This window comes from Pseudopipra pipra, chromosome 1, assembly GCF_036250125.1.
Source record: "Pseudopipra pipra isolate bDixPip1 chromosome 1, bDixPip1.hap1, whole genome shotgun sequence".
Classification (NCBI taxonomy): Eukaryota; Metazoa; Chordata; class Aves; order Passeriformes; family Pipridae; genus Pseudopipra; species Pseudopipra pipra.
In genome coordinates, this window is record NC_087549.1 from 133,887,021 (window position 1) to 133,899,704 (window position 12,684).

Sequence of the window (12,684 nt, forward strand, 5' to 3'; positions counted from 1 at the left end):
GTAGACCTCTGTCTCAAAGACTAGAATTCTGATTTATCTCCACACCCATTTAAAATCTTCCCTTACAACTATGCTTCCCACTACATTACCAGCATTTACTCGGTTTTTTTAAGTAGTGATTTCTCCAACCTCATGATCCTGCTGTGATACAAATTCTGCTTTAACTGAACCACGCAATTTGTCACTACCATGTAAGCTAGTAAGAGCTTTGGGAAAATAACTGGGATGTTTCATGTTCAGTTGTACATTTCCAAGACTACTACTATCAACTCCTTCCTTCATTTTGGTAAACCTAATAATAGAACACATTTTATTTATTTCCATGTTTTTTGGTTATGTCAGATTGTTACCTGATTTATTAGATAGTCAGAATTCTTTTTATTATTAATCATTAGGTTGGTCAGAGGAGGAAAATGTAGCCAGAAAGTCAGATTATATATGCAACTGCTCATGACTCTCTATTATGTGCTAACAGCTCATACTACTCATGTCATATCTTACATTTAGCAGGGCATATATAATTTTTATACACAAAATAACTACTTTTTAGTTTATGGCTACATAGAAAAGGCCCAAGAGAAAGGACAACTTGGTCTGGTGATCATCAAAGGAGATAAAGCATTTGCTTCCTGCTGAACTCTGATTCTAAGCTAAGGAAACAAAGTTAACATGACTCACGTTGATGAGTCATGTAACAACTCCTCCAGTCTTAAAGATAAAGGTATAGATCTGTATTTAGAGATGAATATTATTTTGAATGTGAAATAAAAAGTAAGACGCCCAGCATAAAGCACATTTTTGTCAACGAAATAAAATTAAAAAAAGCAGAGTAAAGCTAAAAAGTACCTTTGGGTGAACTTCAAGTACGGTGTATAATCTATGACAGCAGGAAAGCTGCCATCCAGTCCCTCACCCTTCAGACAAAAACTGATAAAAAAGAGAAACAATAAGTTTATAACAAGAAAATTATACAACAGTGACAGCTGAATCTTACCAATGTGAAATTTGATTTTTCTTAATTTTTTGGTAATAAGAAAAGCTTAGAGCATTTAACACTGAAATCTTACTCAGGTGAGCTAGATTGTTTAATATTAAATAAGTCCAGAAAATACACATAATCAGGGAACAGATCAGGGCAAGTACTATAAACCATAGTTTTTAAATATTTGTTTTTATTCTGAAAAATACAGATAGATGGCAAGAGAATAACAAGGAAGTTAACCAAAGCAACAGAAGAACTATGGATGAACTTGGAACCTGCAGAATTTGACTTAATTTAAAGTGTTTGCAGAGCGCTTATGCAACCATCCCATTAAGTCAAAAAATCTGTTCTCAAAAATATTTCAGAGTCTTTCTCCTTTCAGACGCAGGTGCTGGGCTGCAGGAAGATGAGGAACATAAATGAAACTAACTTTTAGAAAATGTTCTTAAATGGCTGTAACTTTATAAAGCCCTCATTTACACTGTATTCTTTTTTTGTACTGGATACAAATTATTGTATTTCAACCATGTCTAATTAACACAGAAGTGACAAAATTAATCATGCTTCCAACAAGGCTCGTATTCGTCATTCCTCCTATCTCTGTTATCAATAAACAGATTCTAATAAGACATAGCTTTTGCTAAATGAATTACAAAGTGCCATTTTTGACAACACAATCACTTAAGTGGTATTTGGAAAGTACATCTTAAGGGCTATTTTTTTCCCAAAGAAATGAAAAACAAAGAAAATAAGAAAAGCACCCCTGCAAAATCACAATTACTTTAAGTAGAAACCTAATTCCACATTGCTGTGAGGAGAAAAAAATTAGATAATGTTCTCACCCAAGTTCCCCCATCTCCACCCCAAAGTCTTTTTTACAGTTTCACATAGATAAGCTAATCAACATGTAGCAGAGACTGCTTGAACTGACAAAAAAAATCTCAAATATAACATTGAAAGAATGGCTATGGCTTCTCAGCTCTTCAAACACAATACTATGAAGGTTCCTCTCAGTGGTGCCAAGCAATAGGACATCAGACAACAGGCAGAAACTAATGCACAGGAAGTTTCACCTGAATATGAGGAAGAACTTTACTGTGCAGGTGACTGAGCACTGGAACAGATTGTCCAGAGAGGTAGTGGAGTCTCCCTCACAGGAGATATTCAAGAACAGTCTGGACACAATCCTGTTCAATGTGCTTTGTGACGACCCTGCTTGAGTAGGGAGGTTGGACCAGATGACCCACTGTGGTCCCTTCCAACCTTACCCATTCTGTAATTCTGTGACCATGTGATATGCGAGGCAATACAAACACTCCTGTAGTACTATGCTCCCATTTTGACCAGAAAATTCCTAGACTCTTAAAAACTGCATTGACCAAAGCTTAAATGTCTCCAAAAAGAGCCAATCATTACTCTGAATACTATTAAACAGATACCTATAAATATGTTTATATTAGAAATCAGAGGACAAAGGAAGAACAAATGCAGTCATACAACAAAGCACTCATACCCTACTATGTATCACTGAGGCTTACGCGAGACAAACACAGACAACTGATGATTATTTATGGAAGGATTTACATACTGCAGACCTAATCTTGCAATGTTATTCCTGTATAGCTATAGTCCTTTCAAGTATAGGGATAATACAAGAGCAGTTTAATTTCACATAATGTAAAGATTAAACTAATAAAATCTGGTAAGATTTGAATTTGCTGAACAGAAGACTAGCACCCTTATCATCCTCCAGCACACTTTTGTTCCTCCAGAACATGTGTTGAGGATGCAGTTAAGCCAATCTAATGACAAAATGCTGGGAAAAGAAGCTATCCTGTGGTTTCAATCTCTCCTTCCCCATTTTATCTTTTTTTTTTTTTCTAAACCCCAACTACATTCCCTTACAGCACTACTGGGATTTGACTCCATTATGAACCAGGTTCAGCAGCCATCAGGACCTGAATTTTTAGGTTACTTTTTTTTTCCCCTTTTGGCATCCCGTTGCAGTTCCACAGGCAGCTGAACTAAATGTTCAGTGGCACTGGAAAAGGAAAACATTACTCAATGCTTTTTGTTCCTTTTCTTCTCTAAGCCTTACGCTCCCATCATCTCTGCCACTAACAAGATGCTTCTGTGAACCAAACTACTAACAACAAAAGAACTATCCTGTCTTCTTACTGGGTATGTTTTTTTACTCTTTAACAATTTAAGAAGGGTCTAACAAGCCTCAAAACTGGCATAAGGGTACATAAGCAGGAGTAAATCTCCAAAGGCCTTTTGGCAACAGTTAATCACTCAGTGCACCCACTGAGGCTATGTGCTGTTTTCTGCCAGTTTATCTCCTAAACTGGTTTGTGACAAGCATTAATGCTGCTGCAGGGTAACTATTAACAGTGTACAGACAAAAGAATGGAGAATAACATTATCACTTGCCTTTTCCCTACGCTCTGTTATGAAACACTTTGCCACCGGCTCTGCCTTAGGCTAAGTGGGCCCAACCAGGCATATTAACAGGGTCTTGCACCAGCCAGGTTTGGTCTTTTTATAGGCACTATATTTTTATATGTTACTGAGGGGTTTTATAGTATATATATGTACACTATACCATAAACATATATATTTTTATTATCTAGGGTGTGCTTGCATCTTTGTTACCCCAGAACACAGAATTAATCATATAGAAAAGCCCACGAAAGTCTGGATAGAGATTGCAAAGGAAAATTAATGTAAGCTGTTCAGCTGCAGTTAATTATAACAAAAATTGATAGTAAATGGTCATTTGTAGGTTAAGCTTTTAAAATCTAAAAGTGCTAAAGTCAAAGATTACCTTCTACATATGGGGTTATAATGCTGTCCTTGAGTACCAAGGCATAACCAAGCACTTAATCACACAGTTTTCCTTACAGTTTAAAAATAACTTTAAAAGATTCAATTGCCTGTAAGCTTCATTTAATAGGTTTGAAATATCTTCTGCAGTTATACTTCTGATTGCTTCTAGGGTTTTGATACCTGAAAGAACAACCATGTAACCATGCAGTTATACAAAAGACAGCATAACTTTTTTCTTATCTAGAAGAGCCATTTAAGATATCTCTCTGTCCCCTTCTCCCTTCTTCCCCGTAACCTAAGTTTTGTCTTGCAAACTACCAAGGGAATCTAAGAATGCTTTCCATAATACATTGTTTTATAAATACTTTCTCTGAGCATTTAGTTATGAAGCATGCAAGTATAATACCTGAAATCAATTGCATTGAGTCCCAACAGCATACCAGCAAGCATATTTGCTTCTTCACCGAGAACAATTGCTCCATCCTCGTAAAATCTCCTTCAATAAAAAAGAAATTAGTTCAGCTAATACCATTTTCTCTCAAATAATAATGGTAATATTTTTCATAGTTAACAGAAAACTGAAGAAATCCAGTTTAAATAAAAACAACTTATGTGAACCCCAAAGGCATACATATTTCATTTCAAATAAAGCAAACCAATAGACTGCAGAGCACAAACCACCACAATCTTATAGCACATAAAAATTTAGACAGAAGTAAGAAGAATTTTCAGTATTAGTCCTAACGGTAGAACAGGATGGACAGAATGCAAAGAAAATTATGAATGTATCTTATACTTCATCGCTAAAAGGAAGAATTTGTGTCATATACATAAAAAAAATAATGATTCCATCTCACGGAAAAAGTTGTCTCTCACAATTGTACTTGCAGCCTCTTTTAAAGTTCACTTTTTATTCCTAGTAGTTGATTATTTTTTAAAAAATATTTTCACAAATCAGCTATTTTCCACGTAGTTTACATTCTCTTAAAATACTGCATGATGGGAAGATGCATGCTGGATCCAGCTATTTTGAGATTTAGTTTTCATTACTTGAAGGAGTGTTTTCTTAATATCATTTTTTATTGTAAAACACCTCTTGACCAAAGCTTTCAAACTGCATGCCTTGATCCCAAAATATAATTCGCACACTCAGGCGTATGAGGACTTGTGAAGGCTGAAATATGTATTCTCTCACCACCTCCCCATTCTCTCCTGCTTATTCTCATCTTCTCCTCCCAGCTACCACAGAAGCTACTTCCAGACAGAAACATTCCATGCACAGGGCAAGCAAATAGGACCCACCAATGCCATGCATGGCCTTGTAAAAAAGGCATTTGGTCTGTTTAGCAAAGTATATAACTTTATATATATAACAAAGCACACAACTTTAATTTCTGTGTTAAAGGAGTCTTGGCAGTACCAGGGGCAGAAAGGTCACTAGAATTCACCTGAGCATTAATTGTGGAAACAGAGAAACCAAGAGCTATTTAGTACCAACAGCAAGGTTGAAAGGTCACTTACTAGGAGCTGAGGTGCACAGTTCATCTATACATTCTAGCAACATATGAGTGCAAGAAGGTGCCAGAGAACTGAATACAACCTATCTTCCAGACAAATACCAGCAACACTGCCCTACCAAAGGCTCAATCTGTTTTAAGAACTGCATGAAAGTACCTGGATGGTTCAGCGAGAGCTCAAGTTGGCTGCATGGTGAACATCCAGGAAAGAAATGTTTTGGGGCACAGCTCCAAATATTGATCTGTGTTATAATGCATACTGTCAGAAGTCCCACTTCTGTATTTTCATAAGAGACATCCATTTGGAGTTGCCCAAGACCTTGGATGTTCTCAGTTGAAGCAAGAAATCTGTAAGACTTCCTCTGAGAAAACAGAGATTATAGTACTGACACTGAGGCTAGGATGTACAAACTCAGTTTCCTACTCTCTGACTTCAAGAGGGACACCAGGAGGCAAAACTGGTGAGCCAGAGCGCTGAGCTAGATGGACTTCACAGTCTGATTCAGCACAGTGACTCTTATCTGTGAACGAACAGCAATGCTCCCAGTACAAGCTGATTACAAGCCAATTCACTGGCATTTGTAAAATCACTGCCAGGTACCAATCTGTACTGTGCTCAGCTTATTTTGTAAAACAGTGCTTAGGAAAAAATCAGAGAGCATACTTTCAGTGGTGAGGTTGGCCTGGCAGTGGTAGTGTTTCTTAAGCCAGCTACAGTAACCCAGCCAAAACCACAGTTGCTTTGGAAAACCCACAAATCTTCTTTCAGTGCTATGTAGTTGACATGTCACAACACAACAGTCCACTACAACTTAAGTCTGTGCTGACCAATTTGTTAGTAAAATATTTGTGTGCCCATGCTTATTAAAACCTTCTTCCAAGCATAATATGTAGATCCAGCACTAATAATGTGCTGTTTCATTAAAGGACTAGCCCTAACTTCAGCCACCTAAACACAACAGTGAGGTTTAAAAAGAGCTATCAGTACGATAGATGAATTTCGTATTCTACATACACATACGTGTAACATAAAAAATGTGTAGTTTATATAAATAACTATTAAATATACATACAGCAAAATACATAATTTAAAATGCTAAATAAATGGTGCAAAGCATCACCAAAAAAAAAATCAGGTTACTTATTAGGTATCTGAAATCCCACATGGGAAAAGAGAGTATGTTCGTTATTTCTAGTGGATTTGAAATCCACACAACCAAGATCTGACAATGTAACTTTTATTTCCATTAGATGTATTTAAAATATTACTTCAAAAGAAACTTTGCACTTACTATGTTTGGAATGCAAGAGAGGTTGTTTCCAAAAGCTATACCACTGAAAGAACATTTAAATATATTAAACATTAACATGCTCAAATAAATGAATTTGAAACTGCTAATCAAATAAGACCATTGTTAGCCACTAACAAAGCATATTACCAAAACAGGGACAATACATAATTTGTGACCCTACTCTTCCTCCTCATCTTCCCCTCAAAAACATAAATGACTTTTCAGTTTGAGGAAACATGAGTAAATATTTTCCAGAAATCTTTATTTTATGAGGTTCTTGTCTACTGTAAATGCCAGCAAATCTGGGTAAAATAAGACAACAGGTTCTGAAACTTCAGTGAAATGGGATATTTACCTAGTTGCATTTCAAAGTCACCTTAATAGCTGCAAAATATATGGAGATCTCTGGACAAACAGGCTTAAAATACAAATACTCTAAATGAACAGAAATCTTTACAGAGAAAATTCCTATTGTTTTAATAGTCCATTCAGTATGTCTAAAACTTTTAGCGTTCAACAAAAAGTACAACATGTTATAGATTGACTCATATTTAGATTACTTCTTCATAAATCTACAAGACACACTCATTACAAGATAAAACATCATCTAATAATCACATTATCTAAAACCAGTCCAAAACTGCCAAAGTGTTTTCTATCACAAAGTATATTCTCATCCATAACTGTTTTTACATTAGAAGTTATAACAAAAATCTATTCCAAGATCCTAGTTGTGCCTGATAACTAATTCTGTTACTCTATATTTCTCAAAAGCTTCCTGGAATTCTCTTCCTTTTTTCTTCAGAAAAGGTGCCTATAAAAGTTACTTTTCATTGAGTCTCAAGGTCTTTCCATCAACCATAACTAATCTTGAAAGGAATATTACATCTATCCTTAACATGCTACAATTTCAGATTCAGTTGCCTCTTTGCAGAGGTTTTCTCCTCTTTTGACCTTTTGAGAATTCCAGACTTATTTCCACATTTTTAAAATCACAAAGTGATTTTCAATTTTGCAGTTTTACTCATGCTAAAATCAAATTGATACCAACTCTAGACACCTTTTACTAGGTTACAGCTCTTTTATTAATGATATCCTTTACTACATAAATAAGGAGAAACCTTCGCTTCCAAACCTAAGCCACTCACTTAACATTTACTAAAATACTAAAAAAGTAAGTTTTATAGACCTGGTTGTTTTGAAGTCTCTAAGAGCTGTGGAAATGTATTCAGACAAATGTTTTTCCATAAGTGCTACTCTGATCCAGGCTCGACCCTGCAAGACAAAACAGATATGAAATATTTAAGCATTTTAGAAGGAAACAATTTTACATCTGAAAATTAATACATTTGGTTTACCTGAGTAATGAACTGATTAACAAAATTACCACTAAACAGAAAAGGTTGCTACGATGTACTTCAGTATAGCAATAATGAAAACAGAAAATGCATTCTTACAAGGACACAAATAAACATTATTGTGAAATAAAGTTATCCAAAATTTGAAGGTGGCAAAAAAAAAAAAAAGGAATTTTTCTTTAATCATATACTCTGGCCTTTTGAAAACCTCATGTTTAAGAGGAAGCAGATCAGGGAAGAAAGCTTTTAATTTTAAAGTCAATGGTATTGGAAGCATCCAGTTGGTTCCATTGTAAAGCAGCAGTAAGCTACCTTCCAAGTGATTTAAGTAAGAACTAATTCTCTGTGTTCATTCAAATATTTGTGGGATTTATATTAAAAAAAAAAAAGTATAACTCAGTGACACACTTCTATTATGTAATATTTTTTCCCCTCAGTAAGGACATCATTATAGAAGGTGCATATAAAATACAGACACAAAATTAAATCTAAGAGGCCTAAATCTTGTAGTCCAAAACCAAAACTTCATTCAATCAGTTCTATAAACAACAGCAAAAAATAGCTGTTAGGAAAGTATGTTGTGCTGTGTTTACTGGTCTAGTACACAGGATTGTAGTTTACAAGACAGAGATATTTCAAATAGCTGCCACAGTTATGATTGTCCATTTGAGAACACCAGAAATACTTCTTGTAACTTATATAAACTTACGAGCAGTTATATGAGTAGGAAGATGTCTTTAAGTTTAATATATTTGGTGGTTATTGACATCTAGCTGAATATCACTAGAGACATTCTACCAAAATAACCTGTAGTAGATTATAATCCTACTTCAGGGTAACCTAATGGCAGCCTTACAGTACCTGAAGGGAGCCTACAAGAAAGAGGGAGAGAGACTATTTAAGAGAGCATGTAGTGACAGGACAAGGGGGAGTGGCTTCAAACTAACAGAGAGTAGGTGTAGATTAGATATTAGGAAGAAATTTTTTACTGTGAGGGTGGTGAGGCACTGGAACAGGTTGCCCAGAGAAGTTGTAGATGCTCCATCCCTGGAAGTGTTCAAGGCCTGGCTGGACAGGACCTTGAGCAACTTGGTCTAGTTGAAGGTGTCCCTGCCCATGGCTAGGGGATTGGAACCACACGGTCCTCAAAGTCCCTTCCAACCCAAACTGTTCTGTGACTCTATGAAATGCTAAATAGCAACACAAAAAAATTGCTTTCATAAATACCAACAGCACAGCAAAAAAATTAACACAGAGTGCACTAATATTAAAAGCATGCTTAACCAGATAGCTGCCTTTATGTTGCAGTTACTTAGAACATGACTGAAACAGTAAAATTCTGATGATGCTGCTTAGCTAAGGCCTAAAACCTATGCACCTCCAATGAAAGCAGGGCAAACTAGCTCTGGCAAACCCTTGCTGACAGTTTCCAGGCTGAACACTACACTTATTTGGACCACAGTCAAACTGATGCATATGATTGGTATTTGTGTTGACATGCTCTCAGCCTTTTCAGATACAGACATCCAAAACACTCCCTTAAAAAATTCAACACTGTTCTCCACACTCACTGCACAAATTTTCTTCTCAGTCTACTATTTGGCAAGAAGTTTTCCACAGAGTAAGAGAAAATTTTAATTTATTTATAAGAACATTTCAGAAAATAGCTTTGCATATTATTACCTACTGAATTTAAACATTCACGTCTATGAAAATCTTAGACTTCAGAAACACCTTTAAAATAAATCTTGAATATAAGCAATACAATCATCATATTCTAGAACATGTGTTTTTCTAGAAAGAATTTGGAAATAAGTTCTCCAAATTATCTGAACTTCCAGATCTCAACATAAGCAAGGAAAAAAGCTTCATGACAAATTATCAGTCTACTGCTCCAGTCCATTGAGGGCTAGGAAGAGAGGCAGTATTCTGGATAGGAAAGCCAGTTAATAATCTTTTGCCATAGAATCTTAGGTGTTTCAAAGCTTTCACACAAATTACAGATACATTTACTATATAAAATTTAAAACTCAGTCTATTCAAAGAAAGAAAGGACTAACAGCAGAAACAGCAAATAAACTGTTCTGCAATCTATGGATCATCAGAGTCCTCAAAGATTTTCTAGATTCATGGTGTTGCTTGATCTAAGCAACTTTTGTTGAAGAAAACTGGTTGCATAATACCTGTAATTTAAACTGTACTAATGACAGTCATGCCCCTAAAAAAAAACCTACAAAAGTTTTTCAATATAACAAGCGAAGTATTTCCACCTCACCAATGACACCAACTGTGAATAATTCAAAGTACAATAAAAATCTGGAACTATGGGCTTTTTAAAATAGCTGTAATACACAGTTTGGATACTTATTCAAGCAACTGATTTCAGTTCATTTAGGAATAAAAAGAATTAAGAACATTAATTGTTGCATTCTTTTATGCTACTTTCAAGTCAAAAGGTTCTCAGTTATCAATCAAGGCTACTTTACACAGAAGTAAAAGCTATTGAAGAGCATTCCAATCTAGCAGAAAAAACTTGTAATCTCTGTCCAACAGTATTTATTTAGGATGTTGGTCTACACTGTCTCTCACTATTAAGATTTAACAATAGGTCAGTTTAAAGCTTATTCTTATTCAGTTCATATGGCTATAAACACATTAAATTGTTACTTCCTTATGATTTCCATTGTACCTCAGCAAATTGCGATGTTATTTTTATGTAGATCCTTTAAAAGAATAGATCTTTATTAGCAAATAAATCTATTATTTAGACAGGATTCCTGTACAATCACACAAACAAACTCAAAAGCTGATCACACCTTTTCTACTTATGCATAAATTATACACAAAACTATCAGGAGGGGAAAGAAATAAAGTCATCGCATTTCTACAATTTTAAAATAATAGTTGTTGGCAGGCCTGCAGGATTTTAATTTCCCTCAACGTACTGCATTTTCAAAAAATTATGTAAGGCCAAAAACAATGAAGACAAGTCAATGAACACAATCATTTTATAACACAATATGCTCACTGAATAGACAATTTCAGAATTTTTTCTACTGAATAACATAAATTTTAAAGTAAACTCATTCAGATTTAAAAGTGGGTTTTTAAAAAGTAAGTATTTACTAGGTACCAAAAAAATAAATTTCAAACAACAAAAAATTTTGTGGGGTAAGCTTAGTAATATGGTTTTATTCCAGGTACAGAAATATCAGTTGTATTTCATACAGAACAATGTAATAAAACAGTCAGTTTGACCTTTCTCTTCCCTACCTTAGCTCTAGAAGAACTGACATTCTCCATGTTCTCGATACTGCAGATGCAATTGTGCGAGACTTTTCGGCAAGCTACGCGAATGTAGTCCCAGAAACTACGAGGACTTTCATAGCCAAACCAGGTGATCTGACCTTAAATCAAAATAAAAGATACTTAAAAACTTATGAACCTCCCTTTCTGCTTATTGGAGATAAATATAATAAAATACTCCCCTAAATGTTGCCTGTACTGACAGAATTTTATACAAGCAAGTCCATAAACTCCTGCTGAAAACGAGCTCACAGGTGTAAAAACATTTGCATTATGCAGCTCACCCTTGTTTGAAAGCGATGCACAAAGAGAAGTTTGGGGCATCTGTTTACCTATGTGTACCTTATTGGTTTTCTCCTTGTTAGTATGCTACAACAATACGCAAGAGTTCTTCACAGATCTCTTAAATCACAATAGAGCACAGACTGTTGTGATTTAAAAATATGATGCAAAAAGTATTTCTGTTATTTGTTTTAGGTAGTACACACATTTCATTAATACAGTCAAGTAGGGAGAGTTTTGTTCTTCAAAAAAATTACTAAATAAAAATATAGAATGTTAGTCAGCTGTGGCAGTGGTATCTTTATTTTAGAAGCAGACTGGAAGTTTACAAAATGTGCTTTCACTGGAGGAGAAACTGATGCATAATCAAAAAATTTTTGCAGTCACAATTTATTATAAGTACACTTCTTGGGAAGCTGACCAAAATGAATGGAGCAAATCATTCTCTGTTCTGAAACTTTAACCAAAATCCTTCATATTTCTTCCAGCTTGCAATGTATTGCAGTTAGAAAATGAAAGGGAAAATACATACTACATGCGACCTCTCCACACAGAATAAATTTCATCACAGCCACAACAGTTCAGCCCTGTTTTTCAGACTGAACAGCACAATGTTCACACTTAGTACATACCTGCAAACAGGTATGTAACAAGTAAGGTGAACATTGCCCTCTGGTGACTGCCATCATTACTATGTGCAAAACCTTTTCTGCATATAAAATGAGATCTTATTTTTAAGCTAATTTTATTTGAAGTCTTGAGTTATACTTCAGAAGCTGTATTAATGTATCAGAAAGACTTCTAATTCTTTTCCTGTTAGAAAGCTCAAATTTCAAGAAAGAGTATATTAAACTGATACAGTAAATCATACTTACTGAAAATAAAATGCCAAAACACGTTGACAAGGATTTTTTATTTAACATGACTTGACTTATCTCCAGGCATAGCCAAAGTAGTGTCAAAGATCTGTCCCCTGTGATCTGAAGGAATTCAAGTGGCAGGCTTTTTTTCGCCTAGAGGGTGCATGTAACTTGATGTTGTGGCCCATTTGCTTACTTCACCACACAGACATTTTTATTAAATTCAAAGTTTGATAAAAGACTTATTAAAAAAAAAGC

General features: G+C 35.0%; 1 protein-coding gene across 3 annotated transcripts in view; it reads right to left on the minus strand.

Annotated features, from left to right (window-relative positions):
* Positions 1 to 12,684, minus strand: part of RUNDC3B (RUN domain containing 3B) — a 50,358-nt gene that overhangs the window by 26,296 nt on the left and 11,378 nt on the right. For all 3 annotated transcript variants that reach the window (XM_064678378.1, XM_064678396.1, XM_064678387.1), the window contains exons 3-6: positions 11,252 to 11,385; positions 7,810 to 7,895; positions 4,218 to 4,307; positions 847 to 927 (exon numbers count right to left, since the gene is read on the minus strand). In XM_064678378.1, the coding sequence (XP_064534448.1) occupies positions 847 to 927; positions 4,218 to 4,307; positions 7,810 to 7,895; positions 11,252 to 11,385 (391 nt within the window). The remainder of the gene's footprint in view (positions 1 to 846; positions 928 to 4,217; positions 4,308 to 7,809; positions 7,896 to 11,251; positions 11,386 to 12,684) is intronic.